Source organism: Alligator mississippiensis, chromosome 4 (assembly GCF_030867095.1).
Source record: "Alligator mississippiensis isolate rAllMis1 chromosome 4, rAllMis1, whole genome shotgun sequence".
Lineage (NCBI taxonomy): Eukaryota > Metazoa > Chordata > Crocodylia > Alligatoridae > Alligator > Alligator mississippiensis.
In genome coordinates this window covers 33754279-33768277 of record NC_081827.1, presented here as the reverse complement: position 1 = coordinate 33768277, position 13999 = coordinate 33754279, and the positions used below count along the sequence as shown (strand labels likewise).

The 13999-nt window shown below is 40.7% G+C and overlaps 1 protein-coding gene across 9 annotated transcripts in view; it reads right to left on the bottom strand.

Annotated features, from left to right (window-relative positions):
• TAFA5 (TAFA chemokine like family member 5) overlaps positions 1–13999 on the bottom strand; it is a 655021-nt gene that overhangs the window by 110466 nt on the left and 530556 nt on the right. For all 9 annotated transcript variants that reach the window (XR_002090210.2, XR_002090211.2, XR_009461534.1 and 6 more), the window contains exon 3: positions 2504–2631. Coding sequence is in view for 2 of the 9 variants with exons in the window: in XM_059725900.1 (XP_059581883.1) it covers positions 2504–2631 (128 nt within the window). In the remaining 7 variants the exon portion in view is untranslated. The remainder of the gene's footprint in view (positions 1–2503; positions 2632–13999) is intronic.

Genomic DNA, 13999 nt, shown 5'->3' with positions numbered 1-13999 from the left:
AGTGAAAGATGAATTCCAGATTATCTTCCAGTTTTCAACCTGTAGATGCTTACACAAATTATTTTAGGGTTGCAAATTTAAGACCTGATTTGCTCCAGTTGAAGCAGATGGAAAAACACCTATTTATTTTCAAAGGGGGGTGATACCCTCAATAGGCAATAATTGCTCTTTATACATTTGGAGATTAATTTAACATCTTTCAGATGAATATTTCTAAGACTTTTTATGGCGCACTGCTATACACATATTTTTCACTAAGGAATAATATGGCCATGGCAACTAAGACCGGCTGATAAGGAACAGAAACATTAGATATTTTATTGCACTAAGAAGCAGATAACACTACCTAGGAATACTGCAACAGGGGATGCTGTCTATTGGTGTTTCCATAATACCCTTTTCTTATATTAGAATTATTATGACAGTCATTAGGTTATCCAAGATCAAGACTCCAGATCTCTTGCTGGCTTTCAGACACTTTCCTGGCATATCAAACCAAGTTTCCTAAGAACAAATGAACATTCTTTTATTACTCAATTACTGTAAAGTGTCATTTTCTCTAGCTTTACAGCTTCTTAGAATATCCTCAGAGGTTAGTTTGTATTGATAGAAAAGAGGTGTGTGTGCGCATGCCTGCATGTAAGCACATGTAAGCAGCATGGGTGTCCACAGCTATTGTAGGCTATTTTAAGATAGGTCACACCACAGTCCGAATCGGGGCAATAAAAGAATAATGGAACTGTAATTTCCTCCCTTGCAGAAGCTTTCTTCTTTCCAGCACAGAGTGCATCTTGACGCAGGAGAGAATCTGTTTAATGAGGCTTTGCTCAGCACTCACATCATTTCCCAAATATGGAGTCTGATTATAATCTTTATGATGGTTTAAATATAGAATAATTCCATTAAAGTCAATACAATTAAATAGTTGCCCAACAAGTATGAGATCAGAATTGGCCCCCGGTATCAGATCTGAAGCAGCCCCTGAAGCAATCTGATAGAGATAAATCATAAGTTGTCCCTACTTTTCAAGCATTTCATTGGAATAAATAATGATGATAGACGGAAACGTTTCACTGTACACAGGCAAGTTGCTTTGCCTCAAGTACAGAAAATACTGCTGGATTAATGACACTTTGAAAATATTGTCAGAATTCCAAAGATACCATATCAAGTCTGCCTGCCCTTGAGGGCTGATTCTACAGTTTGAAGGCATATTTCCCTCCATTACATTTTTATGTCACCATTACAAAAATTAAACGCAAATTATCTAAAGGAAAATAAGATTAAAAGTTCTGACTTGGGAGACTCAGAGTAAAGGCTGTAACACTGCTCATAATTCACCTTGCCATGTCTAACCACTTAAGTCCAGAATGAAAAAATCACTGGTTTTACTTTCCTATTCTTAACACCAAATGATATTCTTGAAGTTTGATGCAAAACTAAAAAATGGTGATCATGTAGATTTTGCCAAAGTCTGCCAGATTATGAACCATTAAAAGTTTTGGTCTAGAGTCTCCTCATCTCTCTGCAGACAGTTAAGACAGGTAGGGGATCATATTGATAGGCCTGAATTCTACCCCTGGCTAACTTCACTCTTCTGGAAGAAGTTCTTTTTTCAAGAACTTTTAAGACAGCTTTTTGAAGTAAATCTTGATGATGAGATATTTCTAAAATTTATTTTTTATTAAAAAGCCCTATAAGCCTAAAGAACATTAAGGACAAAATATTTGTCATGGTCTAGCAGTCTGCAGAGAGAGTGTTGTTCTATTCTATTGGGTGGATACTTTTAAGTTTCTGAAGCAGAGGATTCTTTTGTGGAGTTTGTGGAGTTGTAGAAATTCCTATAACATCTTCTTGATGTACTACAAGGCCCAGAAGCCATTGCTATGTGCATGCTCAGCCTCAATATATTTTCTTAAAACAAATGTTCTAAAACACTACAGGACAGCACACCAGGGAGTTGAAATGAACAGAATGGACAAGCTAGAACTGAAAGGTCAGATGACCATAAAATAAAGTCTTTACTGTTTCGCAGTCTTTAGGTCTCACTGTTTTTCCTTTGGGCAGGTGAAGATTTGTCTCTTAAACTGCCTTCCTACTGTAGTGGAAAAGCCAAAACTACTTTTCTTTTTCAAATAAAATACTTATTTTTGCCCTACTAGATCACCCGTGAGCATTTTTACATTCTATTTCAGCCTAAGTACAAGAATGAATGCAGGGTGAAATCAAGGTGAAGAGACAGTCTTTGGGTTGAATTTATTTGCTGCTTGAATTTATGGTTCCTTTTAAGCAAAATGCTGACTTTTTCCCCCTCACTTTCCCTGTCTACATGCACATGTTCAAGAGGACGGGCAGGTATCGCAGTATAAACACATGTTCGCTGAATTACTAATGGATGTCTAACAATGCACACTGAAACTAGATTTGGTATCTCACCCTTTGGCCTTTAGAAGTGACAGTTGAAGAGGACCAAAAGGAACCTGGGAAAAGAAGAGAAGCTTACCGTGGTTGTCTTTATCCGTCCACCAGGTTGTGTACAGGTCCAGCCTGATTTATTGATTAGCAAATCACAGCCTTCTCCTTCTAAACATGGAAGCATTTCACACCACTGTTTTGTTTTAATAATTCGTGCTGTAGGGAAAAAAAAAAAAGACAGTTGGCAGGAAGATTCACATTTCACTTCTCTTTGAACACACGCATTAGAGAAGCTTATTTTCATCATCAGATAATGTAGCCATAGGTTATGCCATAGACAGCCCCAGGCAATTTACAAAATTATTTACAGCACTTTCAGTGCCAACCAATTTTACACTAACAACAGAACTTAAAAGACAACATGAAAAGTAAATAATGACCTCCTTAAATAAAACAAGGAAAAGGTACAGCCAGAGGTAACTTTGCAATAATGTGCTCCTCAAAATCCATGACGTAGTAGGAGGAGCTGTAGTTAAAGCATTCTGCTTCTTCTTTATTCATCATCCTTATTTAGTAGTTTCTTAAGACCAACACAGAACTGGGCCCGAGCAGACTAGATACTGTTCAAACATGGAGAACACTTCTGCTCTGAAGACTTACAGTCTAACTAGGAAAGACAGATGCAAGTGGAAGGAAGTCATACAACACAGAAGCAAAGTGAATTATGCCATGACAGCATATGGTGGGGGGTTTTGCCACGGTTTTTTTCCATCTTTTTTTTAAAGATGGGATTAGGCAGACTAGGGTAAGTAGAAAGAAGAGGGAAGGAAAGGCAGGATGGGGAGGGGCATGGTAAGAGAAAGAAGAAATGTGGCAGGACACTGAGGACAAGAGACTTGGGCAACGTGTGACGGACAAATGCTGAACCAAACAGCTAGTTAGCATAGAGAAAAATCCCATTAAAAATGAAGTTTTCTGAATGTCCCAATGACCAAGATGTGGCTCTTTCTGAAGCTTCTGCTACTGGATAGAGTCTCTGATGCAGTCCTGTTCGCAGCTTTCCCTAAAGGACACTGCCAGGTGGCCTTAAAACAAGAGAGGGAGCTCTCACTAAGTGAAATAAAAGGAGGCAACCCTGCAGGGGAACACTGCATCTTCAGGCAGGAAGCAAACAGGGACTAATCCCTTAACTTCTACTATGCATCTACTATGCATCTTCTACATGTTCATCACTGCAAGTCTGTGTCTTGCACTAGGTCATTAAGCAATATGTTTTTGTTTTGACATCCTCTTTTTGGAAAGTAGAGGTGCACCTCTCCCTTATGCAGCGCCAGTGGGGAGTTTGTTATGGGATATTAAAAAAAATACAGAAACACAGTTTGTTAGACAAAGCGAGATCAAGGAAACACATCTTACATTTAAGAACAAAGGGCCATCACAAACTTCACCCCCTTCTACCCTACAGGAGTTCATGCCACAGTCTCAAGCCAGCCCCAGAGAAAGTTCTGTCTCCATCCCTTGCACAAATGTGTGCTTGGGCAATGGGCAGAACAAATCACATTGTCTACACTCTGGAACAGAGACCGTGTCTTCCTGTATTCTCCTTCTTATAGAACATCTTCTCAGTGGATAAACAGAGCCAAGCAGCATTAAAAAGTAAGAGCTCAAAAAGGACTAGTGGAAATAATCTAAAAAAATTAGGTAAAGCAAGACCTGAAGTGAGTGCAAGGACCTAGAAAGTGAGTTGCTAAATTGAACAACTGCTTCTATCTCATCCCTGACTTCCCAAGTCTGGGAAACTAGACCACTTGAAGGCAAATTCCCAATACCACAAAACAATAGTAAGAATTAAAGCTACGATGAACAATCTTTTAACAAAATTTGAGCTAGCATTCTGATGTAATAAACCAGGTCTCTAGTCTCTAAATACTCTGGCATCCAAACTGATCACATGTACCCTTGTTTGAAGGTTCAGGACCTAAATGGGATCTGCAAAATTAACTCAGGATATCTTCAGACATTCATTGTAGCCAATCTATGATCATGTAGCTTACTTTAACCAACATGGCCATAGATTGGGAATAGTGTGTGCACATGTTTGCCAGTGCGTGGAGCTATACCAGGTACCCAAAGTAAGTTGGAGTGGGGAGAGAAGAAAGTTGTATCAGGGGGATTAGCAGGTCTGTGGTGGTTGGTGCAGAGAATTAGCAGGTCTGCAAGGGTGGTTGATAGATCCACAAGGGGGTGGCAGCTGGGTGTTTGCCTGGGAGTGGAGGTCAGGATGCCAAACACAGCATGGTCAGGGTGAGTGTGTGTGTGTGTGTGTGTGTGTGTGTGTGTGTGTGGGAGAGGGGTGGGGGGGAGGTAGGGCTAGGAAGAACAAGAACGCAGCCATTTTTTGCCCAAGCTAATCTCCCTCAACATCTGTACAGATGAGCACTTTAGATCGACCTTACTTTAGCTAGGTTGATCTAAACCAGTGATCTCTAATCTTTTTATGGTGAAGATAGGCACCATATGTAAAGGGCACCCCAGGATCTACTGCCCCCTGCCCCTCTCCCCCCCCCACCTCTCAGACAAGCCACTCAGGTTCTGACCCAACTCACCCAGCCTGGCCCAGGTGGCAGGGGTGTGGCATCTTGCCGCTCCCAATCGTGCAGCCTCTGACAGACTAAGATCGACTTTCAGAGGCTCCACAATCGACCAGTTGATTGAGATCGACTGATTGGTGACCACTGATCTAAGCATAATGTCTGCATATACCCTCCGTTTTCACCTTTGCTTTGCAGTCTGCCAACTAAAGCAGAGTCTTGCCATTCCATTTCACACCACTAATGGCACTCTTTACATGGAATGCAGAACAATATATTTACCAGGATATCAAGTGTCATCATCAATAATTAAACGTGAATAACACTAGTTGAGATGAATGAATAATGTGTATTGCCTGAGACAGTATCTGCATTTTTATTGTGTTTGTTCACTAAAAGTGAAAGTCAGCCCTCTGCCAGAGAATGGGCAAAAACCTTTCAACCTCTTATATCCTACTCAAGCCCTATTATACAGTTATAAGTGGCACTTAAGTGATGCACAGGCTTTGTGTTGGCCTTCTATACAGGGCTGACTTTCATCCTAAGAGTCTGATCCTGTGAACTGCTTTGCATCTCATAAGTGCTGCATCCCTTGACCTCACTGAAGCTAACAGGAATTGAGGATGCTTAGCACCTTGTAGAATTATACTCTTAGAGACTATAAGAGGAATCACACCTATATGATACCAAGTATTCCTGATTTGATTTGCAAAATTCAGCAGTTTGCAATGGATCTTTTAGCTATTTGTATGAAGGGTATGATCTTTTTGCATATTATGGATTAAAGTAGCTTCAGTAGAAAAAATGTTTTAAAAGATTATGAATTATTTAAAAAAATATTTATTTCCAAATGCTGAAACTAAAGGCAGTGATGACAATCATAATTACAGTTCTAACCTTGCTTGCCAGATTATTTATAGCTCCCTATAAAACAGCAGTTTTCTTTTCTGTATTTCCTTTACTCATATGCTTGTTATTTATTTAGACAGTTACCAAATGCTGCATCTCTAGTAAATCTCCCAAATGGAAAACATCATCTCTTTGTAGCAGGAAAAAAACCAAAAACCCATGAGATATACCTGGTGTGACAGCAACCAACTCCAAATGTTATAGCTATCTAAAAAAGATATGGAATTAAAATACAAACAGAAAGAGCTCAACAAATTTAATTTACAACTTCTGAGAAAGGAACTGAAAAACAGGAAAAAAAAGAAAAGAAAATGGTGTTGACACTTTCAATAAATAATATCAGTCATACACAAAAAAAAGAAGCACTAGGATACAGAGACTGCCATTACAGATCACAGGGACAGCCCTTCAGCCTGTCATAATGGATATGATCCATTCACATGAAATAAATAATCATATGACATTATGACAGACCTGGTATCAGAACCCAATTGGAGTAGAGAGATAGAATTGTCTTACATTTTATCTTTGTCACCAATTCTAGATACTGTAGATGAAGGCAGAAGAATCCTGTAACACAGTGTGGGCCATCTATTTTGACCACAAGTCCCATGCCCTCCCTAAGGCTAGGGACAGACATTACACATAAACAGGTTTAAGTGATCAGAAATTGGTTTATAGCTGCAACAGAACATAAGTTCAGTGCACACAAACCAGTTTCAAATGACTGAAACTGATTTAAGATAAATCTGGTTTAATGTAGACTTAACTGATTTGTGGTGAAACCAGTTTATGCAATGTCTGTCCCAGACCCCTTCCTGGTTTAAGTTAAACCAGAGTCCCCCAGCATCCCAGATGCTTTGCAGCCCTTGGTTGGGATGGTCTGTCTGCTCCAGACAACAGGGCTGGCCACGCCCCTCTACTCCCTAGCCAGAACTCCCGCAGAGACTGCAGGCACAGCAGGGTCTGCCTGGCTACCCCCTAACCCCCAGCCCTTGCCACTTGCTGCTCAAGCAGAGATCCCCCACCTCCCTCCCATCTCCCACAGCATGGACCCCAGCCCCATGGACCCTAGGCATGTGGTATGCTAGCTAATGCTGAGAGGTGTCTGTGTGTGTGTCTCCAATTCCACTGGAACAGGCAGATAGAACAGTATCCACTTAGAGCTTTTTGGAGCTAATCAGTAGGTCAGCTGGTAATGCGGCTTCATTCTTTCCCTGGAGCAAGCTGTTTAAGAAGATCTTGAAATAATGAAAGAGACTTTTGTTTTGTTAATGGGATGATAAACACTATTATCAGCCCCCTGCTGGCTCTCTTGTCTGTCAGGTATGCAGACAATATGAAGAAGCAGGGAGAGGGAGATTGAAAAGCTCAGTATTGTCACCAGGTGCATGGACTGCACAACACCCCCTCCCTTGCCTCAAAGTGCTAGCTGGGGGCTAGGGCCTGGCAACACTCCCACCCCTTGAGCAGCAAGTGGGGAAAGGCCTGGGATGGTGCAGGCAGGGTGGGGGTTTAAACCCCCCCTAATCAGAGCATCCTGCCAGGGCCTGGCCATGCTCCCCCTCAGCTCAGCACTGTAGAAGGGAATGGAAGATAGCTCTAGTGGCTTCTAGCCTGAGCCCCTGTAGGCATGTGCCTGCATTTAGTCAGTCCAGAGGGAATGTCTGTGCAGTTGTAAACCAGTTCAACCTAGGCAAGTTAGATTAACCTGCAAAGATTTAATTCATTCAGGCTCAGGCTGTTTAAATGTCTGTCCCTAGCCTAAGTGACACTCTAATCCCCTTTCTTCTGCCTTATCTGCTGCTCTGTAGCTGCTCCCTGCTCCCTTGCCTATCGACCACATGCCATACACATAGGTTGCCACCTTGGGCACCCCCACTGCAATGCACAATAATTGAAAAACCCACTTACAAAATGGTTTCTTCAAAACTTCAGGCCAGAGTCATAACAGCTAGTGACAGTGATAGGGGTCTGTTGTGGCAGCTGGGCTGGCAACAACAGTGGCTGAAGTGTCATTCACGCACCCCCTCTAAGTGGGTATTAGGGGCTGGTGCCCCATTACACTACTATTCCAGGCAGTAAATACAGTATAAATACAGTTATGAATTATGACCCAAAAGCTCCAAAGTTTATATCTCTCGACTTCTCATCCTGTGCAATGTAAATACAGTTATCCTCATTATCCATAGAAATGTCTGATGTTTTGGTTTTAATGATAATTTGTGGCAATTAGTTTAGAGGTTAATTATGTCTAGTGTAAGAAAAGATTTCCCATTTTACCAGGTTTTCATTTTGTTGCTTCTCAGTGTCATTGTCCTTGTCCTTTGGAAAAAGAAATGTAAATAGCCTAATAGGAACAGTAATACATAATAATTAAAAACAATGGGCCTCTGAGCTTCTTCCTGGGCTGCTTTGTGTCATAGTAGAAATAGTATCATCAGCCATAAGAACTTTGTAGGGGCCATACTTAGATCATTTGGGTCTCATCTCCAGAAGTAGTTAAACATACAGTAGAAAATAGGACTTTATCTCCCACAAATCTCTGGAACCAGAGGGACTGGCCCATCCTTTGAGGCCTATGACATTCAACTTATTCAGTTTTGTCTCTGGATATATTTTTTAATTACTTGAGAAGCTTATGTTGGCTGCTGGTTCCACTGTCCCAAACTTTTCTTACCACTGCTGCCTAAGCAATCTTGCCCTGTCCTTTGTGGCAGCCTCACTCCCCTTATTATCTATCCCTCCATTTTATTCTACCTGTTTTACTTCCCCTCTGTTGCTTCCATGAACTGTTCTCTCACTTTCTCTCTCTTCAGCTCAATCCTTTTATATAATTTTTACACAATTTTATTTATATCACTTAATGCTATAAAAATAGTACAAATCCAGTATACTACCAACATGGTTGTAAATCACCAACACCCTGACCACCACGTAATCTTTATAGACTGTCTTCCTACCATAGAACTCAAAAATATGCTGCAAAGTTCAATGCATTTAACTGGTTTACAACAACCATGAGGTAAAGGTAACTATTATTGACCCCATTTTGGTGAGGGGTTAGCTGACTTGCCCAAGGTCACATAGGAATTTTGTGACAGAGCTGGGAATAAAACTGTAGGTCTCCTAATTCCCAGTCATATGCCCTAGCCAGAAAACCTTTCCTTCTCCTATTTTTCTTTTAGAAATATATTATATGAGTGATAAGGAATTTAATTATAGTTGGGGATGGTCCTGCTTTGAGGAGGGGGTTGGACTAGATAACCTCCTGAGGTCCCTTCCAACCTTAACTTTCTGTAGTTTTATGATTCTATGACAAGCTCCAGTGTGCACTTAAACCAAAATAAGAAATTAAACAAAAATAATTTTATGCAAAGTGATAGGCTTTTAAAATATATATTATATTGGTTAAATTGCAGTGGCACTAAAGAGGCTGATAAAAGAACATAGAATGGATCCCAGTACTTTAATAAGACACTGCAGTCATGAACAGTCTTCACAGGAGCAATTTGGTTGTGATAGCCTGTGAGGCCCAAGCATTAATCTATTTTACTATGCAACAAGGAAACATCACAAGCCGTGGATACTTTTTACAGCAGCCATTCTGCGCCAGTCAGAAAATTGGAAACAGTGCTAATTCATGAAGAGTTAGCTGTGCTCAATTATTTATAAGACAGCTAGATGAAAGACTGCTTAATTCAAAGACAGCAATATAGCAATGTCTAGCATTCACACATTATCATTTTGCTTTGCTTTCAAGATAAGGCTTGATTGTGGAGCCAAGATGGGCAGGTATGGAAGAGACAGAGAAAAGAAATCCTCCCTTGCAGCCCCTACCCAGAATAGAGGATCTCGGCAGAGTGATAGTCTGCAGGTCAATACCTGCTGGTCTCTGACAGGTTCATAGAAAAGTAGGTCTGGAAGGGAACTAAGGTCATTTAGTCCAGCCCCCTTCAAGGCTAGATCATCTATGATTGAATCATCCCAGCCAAGTGTCTGAGTATCCTCCCCTTAAAAATTCCCATGGATGGAAACTCCACAATTTCTCTAAACAATTGGTTCCAATCCTTCAGTACCACATAGTTAGAAAGTTCTTCTCAATATGCAATTTACATATTACTTAATATGCTGCAGCGTAAGACCATTATTTCTTGTACTATACCCTATGTCTGCAGAGAATAATTAATCATAATCTTATCACAACCCAATTATTTGGATGTGGGGGCAAAGAGCTCAGTGGCCAAGTTTGCAGACAACACCAAGTTGTTGGGGAACATGGTCATGCTTCAAGATAGGCTTCAGATACAGGCAGACCTAGACAGGTTGACAAGTTGGGTGGATCAGAACCAGCTGAAGTTCAACACTGAGAAGTGTAAAGTGCTCCATCTGGGGATGAATAATCCCCAACATATGTACAGGCTTGGTGGTGCCAAACTGACTAGCACCACAACTGAAAGGGACCTAGGAGTAATAATAGACTGTAGTATGAACATGAGCCATCAGTGTGATGCTGTAGCCAGCAGGGCAAACAATACTCTGGCATTCATCATCTGATGCATCTCCAGCAAAACCAAGGAAGTGATTCTTCTCCTTTACTCAGAAGAATCACAGAGAAGTTGAGAGATACATGTTATACATTTTCCCACTCTTTGGAGTCAGACCCTCAGTAATGGATGACTCAGCCCAGTGACAGATTAGGTTAGACTGGGACTCCCATTTTCTTATTGCAGATATCATCCCAAAAAATAAATTGTCACATGGGTCATCTTTGTAAATGGCCCACATTCACTCCCATGTTCAACTGATTAGGTTGTTTTGCTATTATTTCCAAATGCTCTGCTTTGTGTAGTCAGGTATCTTCCTTTTCATTTGCAACCTAACAGCATCTCTGCAGGAACTACAGCAATTGTTTATAAAGAAGTGAAAGATTAGGAAAACATTTAATATATTTCCAGTGGCCTATGAAGCATTGGTGAGACCACAGCTGGAGTACTGCATCCATTTTTGGGTGCTACACTTCAATAAGGATGTGGAAAAGCTTGAGAGAGTCCAGAGAAGAGCCACCCGTATGATCAGAGACTTGCAAGGCAAGCCATATGAGGAAAAGCTGAGGGACCTGGGCCTCTTCAGCCTTAAAAAGAGAAGGCTGAGAGGGGACTTGGTAGCAGCTTACCACTATATCACGGGAGTATATTAAGGGTTCGGTGAACAACTGTTCACCAAGGCACCCTTGGGAAAAAAAAAAGGAGTAATGGCCACAAACTCCTGGAAGGCTATTTCAGGCTTAACAGTAGAGAAAACTATTTCACAGTTTGTGTGTCCAGACTGTGGAATAAACTCCCTCCAGAGGTGGTGCAATCACCTACCCTGGAAATCTTCAAGAGGAGGCTGGATGGTCACCTTGCTGGAGTCACCTGACCCCAGTAGTCTTTCCTGCCTAGTGCAAGGGGGCTGGACCCAATGATCTTGTGAGGTCCCTTCCAGCCCCTAGCAATCTATGAATCTATGACCTTATATCCACCATCAGGTATTTGAAGACTGTTAGAAAAGGCCCTCTCTGCCTTGTCTTCTCCAAATTAAATAATTACAGTTCACTTCTTCCAATCTTTTTTCTCCCATCAGTTATGGTCCCTAGACCTCTAATATTTTTCCTTGCTCTCCTCCGATAGATCCTAAAATCTGTCTATATCTTCCTTGCAGCGTGGGTCCCAAAACTGGATACAGTACTCCAGGTGAGGCCTCACCAGCGCTGTATAGAGTAGAACAAGCACTTCCTTAGACTTGCAGACAACACTCCTGTTAATACAAGCCCATATGCTTTTTTCCAGCAAGAATTGTCTGCTAGCTTATATTCAACTTGTGGTGCTCTATAACTCTCCAGGTCCTTTTTTTGTAGTACTACCACCTAAACAGTTCTTCATTTTGTATTTGTACATTTGATTGATCTATCCCAAGTACACTTTAATTGAATGAAATTCAGTAAGGCAAATGTAATTTTGAACCATTTCTCCAGTTGATCAATGTCCTTTGAATCCTAAGCCTATACTTCAAAGTATCTGCAATTCTCCACAGCTTGGTGTCATCTGCAAATTTGGTATCTGTACACTCAATTCCATCCTCCAAATCATTTAAGATTTTAACAGTACCTGCATAACTGTGCTATACTGCTATGCTCCAGTATATGTATACTCCTAGAAATATAGGCAAGCTTTCACTTTTTATAAGATTCCTTAGAGATATTCAAGTTATTGCTGTTTAACAGCTAGTCTCTAGATACACTTGTTCTTCATTCTCATCAGGATAACCTGCTCTTGCACCCTTAATAAGGTCCCTTAAGGTACAACCACCTCTCCTCCTTTTCCTCAAGCATTTGAATTAGCCACTCTTTAACTGATAAGGAACAGATCCTATCCTCTGTAATTGAGAAGTGTCCCTTGGCAGTGAACGGGTGAATTTCTGCTCTCAAGATGGGTATTAAAGGCTCTGGGTTATGATCTATATAGTGTTGATATGAGTAAGAGTCTTAAATGAAAGGGCTAGAGAGTATGAAAAGATTATGGAGTCTTTCATTATGGATGCCTAATGGACATCTCAGCCACTCATAGCAGTTGTGTCTTAGAAGTCAATTCACATGCTTAAATGTCCATGGGACCATGTTCACTACATATTAAAGGTTTGGGAGGAATAATATAGGAATATAGCAACACTCTAAGGAGTGTCACATTTAATTTTATATCCATCCTCATTTAGCAAGGCATTCAATTGTATGCTTATCTTTAAGGCTAGGGACAGAAATTACACATTAACCAGTATAAGTGATTGGAAACCAGTTCAAATCTATAACACAACAGAAATTCAGTGCACATAAACCACTTTCAAAATGGCTGAAAATGGTTTTAGATAAATCTGGTTGAATGTAATAACAGACTTAACTAACTGGATTTACTGAACTTCTGTCCTAGGTCCCCTCCATATTCAGGTTAACTCACCTTCCCCGCAAATCCTCCCCTTGCAGGGTGGGTGGACTAGCCTTGGCCCAAGCTGTCTGTTCCAGTCAACCAGGGAGGTGTGCTCTAGCGCCTGCCAGCTTCTGGCCTGGGCCACTGCAGGCAGGTGGCTGCATTTCCAGAATCACAAGTGGATGTTCACTGACTTGCTTATTGGTTCAGTCTATGAAGCTTAGATTACTAACTGCAAAGACTGAATTGATTCAGCCTCAGGCTTTTTGACTGTCTCTACTTAACCTAAGGAGCCACCCTAATGTTTTGCTGAATCTTCATAGTGCTCTTTAAAATAAAGATATATTGACAGTTTAGACTGGAGAAAATCCAGACACCCTAGAAACCAATTATGACAAACAATAATAATAATATTATCATCATGAAAACAAAAACCTCCTTGGAAAAGAAAAGTGCTCAGGCAAAAACAAGGATCAGAAAGCATTTCAATCCATTCAACTCTAAGAATGAATGGTTTCACTCTTTTTTAATATTCATGTTTCAAAACTACAGCCTTACCTAAACTCAAAGTTAAAAAACCCTGACTGCAGAGGAGCACAGGATATCCATCACTTCCAAAATATAAATAATGAACTCTTCATCTGGTTTCTCCATTCAACTTCATGAGTCCTAAAACCTTCATGTTATACATTTTCCCACTCTTTGGAGTCAGACCCTCAGTAATGGATGACTCAGCCCAGTGACAGATCAGGTTAGACTGGGACTCCCATTTTCTTACTGCAGATATCATCCCAAAAAATAAATTGTCACATGGGTCATCTTTGTAAGTGGCCCACATTCACTCCCATGTTCAACTGATTAGGTCGTTTTGCTATTATTTCCAAATGCTCTGCTTTGTGTAGTCAGGTATCTTCCTTTTCATTTGCAACCTAACAGCATCTCTACAGGAACTACATCAATTGTTTATAAAGAAGTGAAAGATTAGGAAAACATTTAATATATTTCCAGTGGCCTATGAAGCAATTTAGCAGTTAAAAACAAGGGGGTGGGGGAGCTAGTATCATTAGCCAGCTCTCAGGGGGTTACCACTAAGTGCCTTGTGAATATCAGACTAAGAACTTC